Source organism: Nyctereutes procyonoides, unplaced genomic scaffold (genome assembly GCF_905146905.1).
Source record: "Nyctereutes procyonoides isolate TBG_1078 unplaced genomic scaffold, NYPRO_anot_genome, whole genome shotgun sequence".
Taxonomy (NCBI): Eukaryota; Metazoa; Chordata; class Mammalia; order Carnivora; family Canidae; genus Nyctereutes; species Nyctereutes procyonoides.
The window spans coordinates 55435028-55449535 of record NW_026575140.1 but is presented as its reverse complement, the minus strand read 5'-3'; the positions used below and the strand labels follow the sequence as shown (position 1 = coordinate 55449535).

The 14508-nt window shown below is 49.5% G+C and overlaps 1 protein-coding gene across 2 annotated transcripts in view; it reads left to right on the top strand.

Moving 5' to 3' along the window:
• USP43 (ubiquitin specific peptidase 43) overlaps positions 1 to 14508 on the top strand; it is a 50413-nt gene that overhangs the window by 13223 nt on the left and 22682 nt on the right. For both annotated transcript variants that reach the window (XM_055307072.1, XM_055307071.1), the window contains exons 3-6: positions 1377 to 1480; positions 9381 to 9473; positions 11118 to 11253; positions 13677 to 13812. In XM_055307072.1, the coding sequence (XP_055163047.1) occupies positions 1377 to 1480; positions 9381 to 9473; positions 11118 to 11253; positions 13677 to 13812 (469 nt within the window). The remainder of the gene's footprint in view (positions 1 to 1376; positions 1481 to 9380; positions 9474 to 11117; positions 11254 to 13676; positions 13813 to 14508) is intronic.

Here is a 14508-nt window from a genome sequence, read left to right as displayed (position 1 = left end):
GGAGGCTATTTCTTTTCTTTTTCTTTTTTTTTTTTAATTTTTTTTATTGGAGTTCAATTTGCCAACATATAGCATAACACCCAGCGCTCATCCCATCAAGTGCCTCCCTCAGTGCCCGTCACCCAGTCACCCCAACCCCCCGCCCACCTCCCTTTCCATTACCCCTTCTTCATTTCCCAGAGTTAGGTGTCTCTGGAGGCTATTTCTTAATCTTGCTTCTGGGCTGCTTACTGAACTGAGTAGTCTCCTTAAGGACATTGAAGGCCCCACTCAGTGCGGCAACCAGACTCGCCCAGCAGCCCTGTCTATCACTACCCTTCTCACCTCCCCTGTGCTGGTCAAATTGAGCTTCGCAAAGCCATGGGGGCAAATAAGAATGTTGTGTTATGAGCATTTGCCCTAATATTTTATAACGGAAAATTTCATGCATGTGGAAACATTGAATTAATTATACAGAGAACCACCTAGACTCTACATTTTACTAAAATTGCTTTCTCTTGTATCTGTCCATCTATATACTCATCACTCCATCCATGTTTTTCCTCCTCTTGCTGTTTCTTGATGCATTTTATTTTATTTTATTTTAACATTTTTATTTATTTGAGAGAGAGTGAGCAAGAGAAGGAGCTGGGGAGGGAGAGGGAGAAGCAGGCTCCCTGCAGGGAGCCCGATGCAGGGCTCTATCCCAGGACCCTGAGATCACAATCTGAGTCCCCACTGAGCCACCAAGGCACTCCTCAATGCATTTTGGTGCATGTCACCCCACACACTACACATGCATTCCTTTCTCCCTGCTCTTTGAATATTTTAAGCCGCCAGTTTGTGGGAGTTTGCCGCATCAGCACCAGAAAGCAAATACATAAGGGGATGCAAAGAGGGGTATGGTAGGACTAATGTGGGGTGAAGGAGGCTTATTCTCGATTCTAAGGGGTAAAGCCTGGTTTGCCTGGGGCTCCTGTGAAGAGTGGCTCCCAGGGAGAAGCAGGTGGGGCGGGTTGGCAGGTGGGAGATGTGGCGTGGACGTGTTCGGAGCCATGGCAGCATGCCTGGGGGAAGGTACAGGAGGCGTGGACACGCGGGGCCCAGCAGGATAGAGATGCGAATGGGACAGTCAGGGCAGAGGTCACAGCCAAGGTGGCCGAGTAGGGGAGCGTTCCCAGGCTTCACCTCTGCTTCTCAGCACATCCTCTGGGGGAACTGGGAGGTCTAGAGACTGAAGGGACTGTGCATTGTGGCAAAGCCAACAGGAGATCCAGGTCCTGCAGAGTCCCGGCTCCAGGAGGGGTGGCGTGGGCCTGGGGGGCCAGGGCTCAGTGGTCCAGAGATGGTGGAGTGATGGGTGCCTCATCTTGCTTTCTCCCCTCATTTCTTTGCAGCCTCAGCCCGAAGCCAGTAAAACCCCTGAGAACCTCCCGTCCCCACCGGCTCAGCTTTCTCTAGGCCAAAGCTTTGTGCAGAGCCACTTTCAAGCACAGTACAGGTAAGAATATAGGTAAGAGTGGGATGTGCTTAGAATGGATTGCCCAGGCTTGTGTGCTGATACCTGGTCTCCTGGTTGCCACGTGGCCACAGGATTACAGAAGCTCTAGTCCCTTCTCCTTCCCATTACAAACCCCAGTTCACCACTCATACCAGTCATCCCTGGCCCTCTGTATTTCTTTTCTTTTCTTTTCTTTTTTAAAGATTTTATTTATTTATTCATGAGAGACAGAGAGAGAGAGAGAGAGAGAGAGAGAGGCAGAGACACAGGCAGAGGGCGAAGCAGGCTCCATGCAGGGAGCCCAATGCAGGACTCAATCCCAGGACCCTGGGATCATGCCCTGAGCCAAAGGCAGACACTCAACCACTGAGTCAGCCAGGTGTCTCTGGCCCTCAGTATTTCTTCTGTCCCTTCTTACTGGTCCCCAGGCCTCCCATCTCCCCTTGGAGGGGGTTCTACAGAGTGGGAATGTGAAGGTGAGGGCTTCACCAGCAAGCAGTCATTGAGAAGCTGACGAGATCCTTCCTGTTCCTATAGCCAGAGAGCCTGGCTTGTCAAGTTATTTTGAGTTCAAGATGTCCTATTAGTAGGGGGGATGGTAAAAAAATAAACATATATATATATATATATATATATATATATATATATATATATATACGGTTTTGGACTTCAGAGATGTTCTTTTTGGGATTTTACATCTATGACAGTTCAGAGATTCATATAGGGCAAGTACTGTGATAGTTCAGTGAAAGCACTGATTGCAGGGAGGGGGTTACAGGAGGAGAAACCTCCCTGGCTTCTTGGAGGAGGTGTGCCTTTTGATGGGCTCTGAAGGATGATTAGGATTGAATGGGGAGGGGAGGAAGCATCTCCAACAAGAGTGGAAAATGCTCAGACGTGGGGATGAGCATAAGAATGAGGGATTTAGGGGAAGCCATTGGCTACAGAGAACTTCCTCTTGGTGACATGCTACCCTTGGTCACTTAGCATATTGGGTGATTAAAAACTCTCCAAATGAGTCTAGGTTGTATTGTTGTATATGAAGGAGGGCCCATTTCTCTCCTCCAGTGGCACATGCGAGTGAACCTCGGCCTCCTGGCCACTGCCCTTTTCTAGCCGTGAAAGCTACCTGCAGGGCATCAGTGTCATGTTTATCTGCAGATGCCCGGAGTGGAGGCTGCTTGAAACAAAAATGAGACAGGAAAAGAAGAAAGGAGAAGGAACATCTAGAAGGAGGGAAACGGGGAGTACAGGCCAGAGTAGGTGAGATTGCAAGGGAGGGGCTCAAGAATTGCCACCAGGTACCGCTCATTGGTGTCTTTGTACGACCACTCCGTTTATTTCTCAGCTCACTCCGTTCTCTGTACCCACTTCCCTTCTGGTGGATACACACTCTCTTTCTTCCCTTCTTTGAAAATTTTTTTTTAAAAGATTTATTTATTCATGAGAGAGACAGAGACACAGGCAGAGGGAGAAGCAGGCTCCCTGCGGGGAGCCTGATGCGGGACTCGATCCCAGGACCCTGGGGTCACAGCCTGAGCCAGAGGCAGATGCCCAACCACTGAGCCACCTGGGTGCCCCTCTTCTTTCAAATATTTGAGCATCTGCTCCTGTGCTTGGTCCACGGGGTGCAGCTAGGAGCATCACTCCTTGCCCACGCACGAGAAACACCAACCAAATACTTCCCTGTGCTCTCTAGATACTTAATTCTGGATAGGTCCCAGATATTTACTGTTTAATCCTCTATGGGCCACTTCCCTTCTCAAAGATGTGAACAAGGCAGGGCTCCATTCTCATGGAGCTCACATTCTCCTGGGGGGTGGTGTTTGGTGACACACACCTCAAGGGCAGCTCACCAGGGTGATAAGACACGGCTCAGGGTGTGGGGAGTGTTAGATACGGTGGTCTGGGGAGGCTTCTTTTTAGAGGGAGACATTTGAGCTGAGAACCGAGTGACAAGGAGTCAGCTATCTGGGGACAGGGTCATCCAAGCAGAGAAACCTGCAGAGGCAAAGGGCCTGGGGTTAGAATAATGTTAGCACATCAAAGGACAGAAAGGCCAAGGTAGCTGCCAGGTAGGGAAGGGGTGGGAGGTACAACTGGAGCAGTGGACGGGGACCTGGTAGGGGCAGGGGTCCTGTCCAGGTGTGGGTTGTCGTCTGAAGGGCAAAGGAAGCCACTGCAAAATTTGAAGCCAGGTGTGGTCTCGTTTTCAATTTCAGAGATGACACTGGTGGTTTGGGGGGGTGGGCGGGGAGGTGAAGAGAGGCAGGACCGGTAGCTGCAGGAGCTGAGGGACCGTGGGAGAGTGGTGGCACCTGGGATCCAGTTGTGGCAGGGCAGGCAGTGAGTTTAAGGGTGCCATGTGGAGGCATCAAGGGAAAGCTGAGAATCTAGGGTGACTCCTGTGTGTTTATAGGGTTATGTAGCTGGCAGGTGCTTTGAGGTGCAGGTTACTGGGGTGAAAGAAAAAAACTCCTATTTTCTTTTCCACTACTCTCTCCTCCTACCCTGCTTACATACCTGCCCAGGGTCAGGTGTGTGGGTGCTGGGTGCTGCCCCCACACCAGGCCGGTCTGCAACTTTCTGCGAGCATCAACCCAGCATCCTCCAGTGTAACTCCATTCCTTTTTTTTTTTTAAATATTCTATTTATACTTTTGCTTTTGACAGAGTGTGTGAGTGAGAGCACAAGCAGGGGGGAGTGGGCAGAGGGAGAGGGAGAAGTAGACTCGCTGAGCAGGGGGCTCTATCCCAGGACCCTAGATCATGACCTGAGCCCAAGGCAGACGCCTAACCCACTGAGCCACCCAGGTGTCCCTGTCACTCCATTCTGACACTGTTTACCTGGACACAGCGTCAGGCCCCACAGCTCAGTCGCACCAGACTGCTCCCCCACCACACACCCCTCCCTCAAGTCCCACACCGACACCTGTGCCTCCCACTGGCACCTGTGCCTCTCACTGGCGGGCTACAGACCTGAGGATCCCACCGCGCCCTCCACAGCTTCCACAGTTCGCTAGAGCTGCTCGCAGAACGCAGGAAAGCCCTTCGCTAGATGAGCTGTTGGTTATAAACGGAGCAGCTCAGAACAGCGGGGTGGGACAGATGCGCTGGGCCAGTGCATCGGAGGGGCGCAGGGCTCCCCCACCTCCCTGGGTGCCCTGCCTTCTCTCCCTGCCAGGCTCCCCGGGCGCCCCGCCTCCCCCCCCCCGCCCCCCGCGCCCCACTTTCTCGCCCTGCCCTCTCCCTCGGGCACCCTGTCCCCTCTTTGGGCAGCCCACCTTCTCTCCAAAGGTGCTCCCCCCCAGGCGCCCTGCTCCCTCTCAGGGCACCCCGCCTTCTCTCCCCACCCTTTCTGGGTGCCCCGCCCTCTCTCTAGGTGCCCCGCCCTCCCCACCTCGTCTTGGGGCGCCCCGCCCCCACTGCGTTCCCGGCCCCCTCTCGGGGCGCCCCGCCTTCCCAGCCACTCCCCCTGTTCCCGCCTGGAAGCTCCCCAGACCCCTCCTGCTAGGGCTTCCTGTAGCTCTCCTTGCCTACCCCTGATTGATTGATTCATTGACCCTTCACCTCTGGTACCCTTTCCTCCCCTGAAAGTTCCAACCCTCTTAACCCCGGGTTGGCTCCCCTGGCAACCAGCCCCCCCATCCTTGGTTATCTGGGGGCTGTTCCAAAAATCACCTGCTTAACATAACTCTCCGGTGATGTGCCTGGGGCTTCTTATGGATAACAAAAGATGGACCTTTTGCTTCCTGGCGCTCCTTCCTTAGGTAATTCCAAGGGTTTTCGGAGCTCAGCGCCAGGAATTAGGGCAAAGACCAAATATATCTATTTCTTACTATATCACAGCATCACACAGTCTCTGACCGGTGTGGGGCGAGTCAGGGGAGGAGGACTCCTGAGGAAGTGACATTTACCCCCATCAGATATTAGGGACTGCAAGTATCCTTTGGGTAGATTACTGTGGGATGATGAGTAACAAGCAAGGTGTTCAAGCTTAAAAGAACCAGTGACCGCTAAAAATACCTGCTTTGTGCCACGTAGTCTGCGGTAAAGAAAAAATAGACATGACTGTCCAGGTGAGGGCTTTTGAGCTGTGGGAAGTGATTTTCCGGGGGTAGCCCATGGGGCCAGCTCCGAGCCGGTGCCGCTGAGTGCCTGTGGCTCTGCGGACTCTTCAGCCTCCCTCTCCACTGGGGAGGCCTTGCCATGATGGCAAAGTCGCCATGGTATCAGCCCTTCTTCTTCTTATTTTTTTTTTTTAAGATTTTTAATTTATTCATGAGAGAGGCAGAGGGAGAAGCAGGCTCCCTGTGGGACTTGATCCCAGGACCCTGGGATCACACCCTGAGCCACACAGGCATCCCCGGTATCAGCCCTTCTTTATGAAATTGCAAGCTGGAGGATTTATTATGAATTAATTCAGAGATCCTTTTTCACCGAGTATCTCCCTCCTCCCCTCCTTTTTAAGGTGTTGGGTTTTTGACTTTGGCTGGAGGGGAGAAGGAGGAATAGGATCTGAGTGCCTGAGGTGGTGGATTAGGGGAGAGATAATTGGTTATTCCATATGGTTATTATTACAACCTAAAACATCTGTGAGTTTACTAACCAAGGATTGTTGCTATGTTGGAGTTTTGGCTACGAGAGGGAGTGCATGCATGTGTGTGTTTGCATTTCTTTGTCACTCGTGGCTTTTATTCACAGAAAGTCTGATCTGGTTCCCATTAGGCGGCAATCCCTGTTAGGCTTTCTCAGAGCAGGTCCTGCAGGGGTGACATCTGACCTGTGTGTTGTCAGAAGCACCCCTGCCGGCATAGACATCCCCATTCCGGGTAGCAGGTGGTGCTGGGCGGGTCTGAGGGGTAGGATGTGTGTGCAGCTGCCTCAGGGAGAGGTCGGAGTGCTGAAACATGCATCGCCAAGACCCAGGGGCTGGTTTCTGGGCATTTCTATCTGGCGAGAAGCAAAGAGCAGCTCTGAGTCTCAGGGGCGGCTGGCAAGGTTGTTTTTTTTTTTTTTTTTTTAAAGATTTTATTTATTTCTTCATGAGAGACACAGAAAGAGGCAGAGACACAGGCAGAGGGAGAAGCAGGCTCCCTGCGGGGAGCCCGATGTGGGACTCGATCCCAGGACCCCAGATCATGACTTGAACCGAAGGCAGGCGCTAAACCACTGAGCCACTCGGGTACCCAAGGTTGGTTTCTGTATCAGAAGCAATTTGACCACTCTGGACTGCTGAAGGGAGATGGGCAGGGGTAAAGAAGGTCCAGGGGCAGTTCCCCCATGAGAGCTTGGGGGACTATAGGACAGAAGGACGTGGGGGATGGCTGAAGCCTGGTAGCATCCAGAGTCTTCTCTCTCCCTCACTTGCTGGTCCCACTCATGTTGTCCTCGTTGCTCATCTTTGAAAAACATTGCTCATTTAGCACCCTTTCTGTAGTTTGTTTATTACGAAGACCATATGTTCCCTTCATTCTTTACACGTAAAATTAGACCATTCCATGTGTGGTTTTTTTTTTTTTTTTTTTTTTTTTTTTACCAATTACACATCTCTTGCTCCTTACAGAGATTCGTGGCTCATTATAAAGACAGACTTTATCTCTGTTTAATATGGTGCAAGCCTGCAAGAAGAATGCAGCCTCGCTTAGCTTTAGTAGGCTCTAAATGCAGATAAATCAAAGAAAAAAAATTCTTTTTCATTTTTTTTTTAAAGATTTTATTTATTTATTCACAAGAGGCACAGAGAGAGAGGCAGAGACACAGGCAGAGGGAGAAGCAGGCTCCCTGCAGGGAGCCTGTGGTGGAACTTGGTCTCAGGACCCCGGGGTCAGGCCCTGAGCCGAAGGCAGACACTCAACCACTGAGGCACCCAGGTGCCCCTGATACACGGTTTTTACCAAAACATCACCATGCTTTTCCCAAGGGGGCAGCAAATTATTGGACTAAATACTCCGGTCTGTTTTCTGAAGCCATGGATGGCAGGCTGTTAACTCATACCCCGGAGAGCCGACCTGCTCTGGTAGCCCATTTAGGATCGCTTTGGACAGCATCCTGAAGGCCTCAGGGTTTCTTGTTTGTCTCTGGTTTTCCCCCATTGAGTCTGCTCAGTGGGAAACTGGGAACCACTCCAGCTGGACTCCCCGCAGAGACTCAAAACCTGGTTGTGACACCCGCTCTGTTGTTCCGGGCTGACTGGTGCAGGAGCAGGGCTGTCAGCTGGGTGGTGGGCCCTGACCTCAAGGAGGAAGGCAGTGTGGATTTCAGGATGCATCCATGATATTGGGAAATCCCTTTTGTCCTGGAAGAATATAGTACGGCATCCAAGTAAGGAAATAAAATGGGGGTGCCCATGTGGAATAGAAAAACTACTTTTAGAGACAACATGCTCTTAAGTAAGGGAGTGTTAAGTTTGAAAGTTTAAAGTGTGTGGTCTATTCAGAAACCATTGATGCCTCATTTGCATGTACTAAAGATTGCGGGATCGGCGATAGACTCTGGAACCTGATCCTCCCTTTGCCACTTCCGAGCTGTGCATCCTTGGGAAAGTTGCTTAACCTCTCTGTGCTTCAGTTGCCTCATCTGTAAAAGGGGGATGATACTGGTGGTTACCAGTAGTAGGAGGGTTAATACAGGCACGATGGTCAGAACAACGCCCACTTCATAGTCAACGCTGTGTCCACATGAGCTATTTTGCTATTAGCTGCTTTTCTTGAGCTGGTACAACGAGCAGGGTGGACTCCATCAGTGGTTCTGCGTCCTGGATGGACATCCTGACAGCTGGGCCTCTCCCTGTCTCCCTCTCCCCTTGGAAACAGAATCTATGGGAGGAGGGCTGAGACGTCTGTGTGCTTAGAAAAGCTTCCCTTGTGATTCTGGAGCAGAGTGAGGCTGAGAACCAAGGGAACACTTGGTCCTAAGATGCCTTCCGACTTGCACATTGGCTTTCTGTTTCCATCTCCAGGTGTGTTAGCTTCCCTTCCCGTGCTCAGTGCACTGACATGTGTGATTAAGCCTTCTTTTAAAAAAATTGGGGTGAGGGCACTTTGGTGGCTCAGCAGTTGAGCATCTGCCTTCGGCTCAGGGTGTGATTCTAGGGTCCTGAGATCAAGTCCCGCATCAGGCTCTCTGCTCAGCAGAGAGCCTGCTTCCCCCTCTGCCTGTGTCTGCAGTGTCCCTTGCTTGTGCATGCTCTCCTTCTCTCTCCTTCTCTCTTTCTTTTTCAAATAAATAAAATCTTTGTTAAAAAAAAATTGAGGTAGAAGTCACATAATGTAAAACTAACCATTTTAAAGTGTACAGTTTGGCGGCAGGTACATGACCATGTTGGGCAGCCACCGCCTCTGTCTAGTTCCTATTTCATCACCCAAAGGAGACCCTGAGACCCTCCCCTGCACCTGGCACCCCCAATCTGCTTTCCATGTCTGTGGTTCTATGTATTCTGGATTTAGCTATCTATCCACTGATGAATGTTTGGGTTGTGCCCGCCCTTGGTCTTGGGAAAAGTACTGCTATGAACATCAGTGTGCACATACTTGTGTCAATACCTGTCTTCATCTCCTTTTGGGTATGTGTCTGGGAGGGGAATTGCTGGATCCCATGGCAATTCTTTTTTTTCTTTTTTTAAGATTTTATTTATTCATGAGAGACACACAGAGAGAGGCAGAGACACACAGAGAGAGAGGCAGAGACACAGGCAGAGGGAGAAGCAGGCTCCCCACGGGTAGCCTGATGCAGGACTCAATCCCAGGACCCCGGGATCACGACCTGAGCCTAAGGCAGGCACTCAACCACTGAGCCCCCCAAGCATTCCTCACATGGCAATTCTATGTTTAGCTCTTTGAGGATCTGCCTAACTGTTTGAGTGCAATTCAGCTTGAAATTCTTTTTTTTTGTCCTCGCAGATCTTCCTTGACCTGTCCCCACTGCCTGAAGCAGAGCAACACCTTTGACCCCTTCCTCTGCGTGTCCCTACCAATCCCCTTGCGCCAGACGAGGTACGTGAGTGTCCTGCGTGGTGAAGTTGACACCTGCCCATTAGTCCTTCCTGGGGTCCCTCTGGCCTCGCACCTGCAGTGCTGTCAGTTGTGCGTCTCGGCCAGCATTTCTGTACAAACAAGCCTTGGAAAGCTGGCGATGTCTACTGATTGAATCTGACAAAGGGAAAGGTCACCACGTCCCTTCTTTGGCTGAGGAAGGAAGTATCCACGGTGCCTCTGTCAGCACGATCTCCGGGCTTACGTCTCTGGCCGACTCAGAAGCTAGTACTGGCTTCTCGGCTTCTCGGCACCTCTCAGCAGACTAGGGGCCAATCTGAAAAAAATCTGTCACCACCTGCTTTTCCCCTACTTTGTTTCCAGATCCTTTTGGCTCTCTCTGAAGCAGCAGGGAAACCGTTTCTTTAAGGACCAAGGGAAAAAGGGGAGGGGGTGTCAAAGGAGAAGAGGAAAGCAGGATAGAGCAGGGTAGGGTCGAGGTAAGAGGTGTGGCAGGCTCAGCTTTATGGCCCTTTTTTTTTTTTTAAGTTGTCATTTATTTATTCATGAGAGACACAGAGAGAGAGGCAGAGACACAGGCAGAGGAAGAAGCACGCTCCATGCAGGGAGCTCGATGTGGGACTCAATCCCAGGATCCCGGGATCATACCCTGAGCTGAAGGCAGCTGCTCAACCACTGAGCCACCCAGGAGTCCCATCGGCTTTATGGCCCTTAAGACACCTGGCCAATGTCCATGTCACTGAAGTCTGGGGGGTCCTTTGCTGGTGCTGAGACAGTGGCATTTCTTCCTCCACCTCTGAAAATACCATCTCTCTTGCCCTCCACCCGTTGACAGTGCCCTGTCCCTAGGATGCACCTGTGGAGATAAAGCTTCCCAAAGTCATTCCCAGCAACTGAATCCTCATTTCTGCTCTGGCTTCCTGAGCTGCTCTTCCTCTGTTTGGCACGGGCTGCACACGGGCTGGTCCTTCCTTCAGCGACATGACCAGGGGATGCCTCCTGACGGACGCAGCATAGCACAGTGTTTGGGATCGCTGACTTTAGGGCTAGTCTGCTGTGGAGTTCAAGTCCCAGCTCTGCCCACAGGCTTTGAGAATCCGGCAGTTGTTGCAGGAAGGAGCCGGAGGAGTGGGCCCCAGTGTGTGTGTGGGCACAATAGGCAGTATGACTAGAGATTCCAGAGAATGTCCAAGGGAAAAGTGTCCGGCGGGCAGCAGGAGGGGCAGGGAGGAGGGGAGTGCTGTGCAGAAGGGCAAGTATCCTATTACCAAGGGGAATTTCAATAAGGGGCAGGGGGCTTCAGTAGTGTCAAACTGTAGTGGAAGAGGCTTGACTGTTTTACATCTCAAATTGCAGTTTGTTTTTGCCTAATGTGACCTATTTAACAAACAGAAACTTGAGATTGCAGGTCTGTACTGTGATTTTTAATCAAGTACCTTTTGTTTATAACTAGCTAGAAAGTTATAGGGAGCAGAGACTCTGGGAGAGTTGGCTCTCCATTTCCACCTGGTGACAGTGTACCTAAAGTCAGTGACCCTACCAGAAATCAGAGAACCTGCCTAAGTGTTGGACGTGACCCAATGGTAATGGGGTTGGCAGTTCATGTCCGCCCTTTAAGGATATGGACACCTTCCTGTTTTCCAGATTCTTGAGCGTCACCTTGGTCTTCCCCTCCAAGAGCCAGCGGTTCCTGCGGGTTGGCCTGGCCGTGCCAATCCTCAGCACAGTGGCAGCCCTGAGGAAGATGGTTTCAGAGGAAGGCGACGTCCCTGCAGATGAGGTGTGATGCAATCGCACGGGGCCCAGGCTAGCAGTCTGGGGCCATTTAGACTAATTTCTGGTTCCCTGAGGTGACTCCCTGGGACTCATGAGTTTCCATTCAATCGGCCGCCCCTGGTGCCTTGATGACTGAGCTTTGAGCTCTCCCTGCATTTGCACAGAGTTACCAGAAAAGGGCAAAGACAGTGCTGATGATCACAATCTTAGTAATTCCAATGACAGCAATGCCCAGTAGTGCTTCTCAAGTGCTGGGCGCTTTGTATTGCGACCCTTGTATTCACAGCCAATGCAGCCCTGGTGACCACCTTGTGGAGTTGGTACGGTTATCCTTGTTTGATCCATGAGCAAAGAGGAGGCACGGAGGGGTTAAGTGACCCAGGGCCACACAGCGAGGCAGCGCTGACACAGGGTTTGATGCAGATGGTTTGATTCCAAAGCCTGGACCGCTGCTGTATAGTTTCACTCCTGAGATTATAAACCAGGATGCAGGGGCTGTAAATAAAACATGAGGAGCTACTGAGGATGCATAACACCTCAGTGCCGGAGTCTTGGTAAAGAGGCTGGATCTGCAATGACTTTGGAGGCAGAACTCGTAACAGGGGACCCCGTGCACAGGCAGTGTGGGGGTGACGGTGGTCGACAGCCAGGTGGTGTCATGGGAGGGGTTTAGAATAGGACTTTTCTATTTTGTGACCTTGGGCAAAGTAACCAATTGGTCCCCTGTGTCTTTAACTAGGAAATGCAAATTTTACACCTCCCCAATGACCTCATGTCATATTTTTTTTCAAATTAAAAAAAATTTTTTTGTAGCCTTTCTGTTAAGGAAAGACATGCACCCAGTAAGAGGTACACACCTTGAGGTTATAGCTTGTTGAATTTTTACACATGCATCCATCCAGGTAACCGCCACGGTCACTCACTCTGTGGGCTCCTTCCTGCCCCCCCCCCCCCCAATCAGTGCCTCTGATTTTATCCCCAAATTTAGGAGGATCTCAAGTCAGGGGGAAAAAGTGTATATCTTACTTAGTGAACTCAAAGTGTTCTTTGGGGGTATATTGAGAGAGAGAAAGAGAGAGAGAATGGGACAGTGGGTGAGTCTTGGGAAAAGAATTAGCAGTAAAAAAAAAAAAATACCAAAAGGCAGATGTGACATAGAGTTTGAATAATTATGAGTAAAGGAATTGTCAGGAATTTAAGAAGTGTGATGTGTTTGTTTGTTCAGGGAGGTAGGAGTCATTTGGCCTTTGGGTTGGAGTTTAAAAATCTGTTTTGATATTTTAACTGGCAGGGTTATTCCACTTACATTACTTACACTCATGAATATATTTGGATTTATTTATATCCTCTTATTTTATACTTTCTGTTTGCCCTGCTTTTTCTTTGTTTCCTTTTCCTCTCCTTTGCTGCTGCTTTTCTGTCAAGCAATTTTTGTTCCATCTCTTCAGGCTTGGGACGTATATATATTCTATTTCTATGCTTATTTGGTGGTTATCCTTAAAATGCCAACATGTAGAATTAGCAAGGTCGTGTGTTAATTTTCCCAAACAATGCAAGGATCGTGGTGTGTTTTAATCTCCCTCCAACCTTTTTGGTTATTGTTGTGGATGGATATGATTGTCCAGTGTTTTAATCCCTCCTCCCTGGTTGTAGTACTTATACTAGTTATTATTATTATGGATTTATAGAGTCAGTGCATTATTTACATTTACCAATGTTTACCATTTTCTTCGGCTTGTCATTTCATCTTACAACTCTAGGTTTTTTGTTTTTTGTTTTTTGTTTTTTGTTTTTTGTTTTTTGTTTTGGATTCAGTTTGTTCGTTTTAACCCTGAAATTTATGTCTTACCAGAGAATTTCCCAGCCAGTGTGCCTTGAATGGCTTAGGTTTGTTGACATGTTGGTTTGCTCAGCCCTTGAGGTGACAGGACCCTCAAGGCGGTCACCCCTCTGCTCTGTTATGTGAGCAATCGCTGCTGCTTGGCTGAGTGTGTTCCATAAATATATGTTCCCTGGATGCCATGATGTAAGAAAAGTTGGCAAAGGCTATTTAGTTCTTTCAGTAGCGATCCGTTAATGGTCAACAGTTTTAATCTGAAGAGAGCTTTATTTTATTCCTAGGGATCACATGATAGTTTAGCTGGGCATAAACTTGAGGTCCCCCCCCCCAATTGTCTTCCCCCATCCCTTCTCTTTAGCAGTTTGAGATCCTATTGTTTCCATTGAGATGTCTGTGGTCAATGTAATTGTTATACTTCCTCTGTTTTATCATGAATAATAAGCAGCATTTCTCACTTTTATCATGAATGATAAACAGCATTTCTTACTTAGAAGGGAGGAAAAGGGTAAAAGAGACCATCAGTCACTTTTAGATTTCTTAAGTCTCCTTGGAGAAATCCAGAGGGAAAATGATCCTCCTCATTCCAGGTGATCTTGGTTGAACTGTGTCCCAATGGATTCCAGCGGTCGTTCTTTGATGAAGAGGACCTGAATACCATCTCAGAGGGAGATAATGTGTACGCCTTCCATGCTCCTCCACCCCCTGGTCAGGAGACACTCTCAGGTAGAGTAGTGCGTTGCATAATTTTATGGATATTATGAGTCATACGTTTGAGCGGGTACTCCTTGCATGCTAAGGCATAAGATGTATTTAATTTTAGTACTTGGACCTGTCAGGCTATTTTTCCCTGATGTTTGCTGTATAGATGGTTGATCATTAAAAATTAGTCAGGGGTTCTCAAAACCATGGTGAATATCAGACTCATGTGGAAAGCTTGTTAAGGCTAAGTTCTGGGTCCTCCACACTGAGTTTCTGGTTCAGTTTCTGGTCTGGGGTGGGACCCGAGAATTACCATGTCTAACAAGTTCTCAGGCGATGCTGCTGCTGCTCTGGAGACCACAGTTGAGAATGAGAATCATGATTCAGAATAGGTCCTGGGGTGATCTTTGTCTTTAGGACTCTTGTAGTTCAAAGTCTGTGCTCGAGACCAAATGTTTACAGATTGAAGCAGTAGATGGCCAAAGAGGTTATTAAATGACTGTTGTTAACCGTCCCACTCCCTGAACTTTGGACTGACCAAGAAGTCAGTATCTGATGGTCTTTGATTGCAGTTCAGTATATATTCTGGCCCAATCAGCTGGTCAAGAAGGCTGGTATTTGGAGGATTGGTCTGCCAGTGTTGCCATAGAGCTCAGGTGAATCCTGTGCCCTGGCCCCTATCCTCAGCCAACCTCAGTGGCAGGTGGTGGGAGCCAGGGA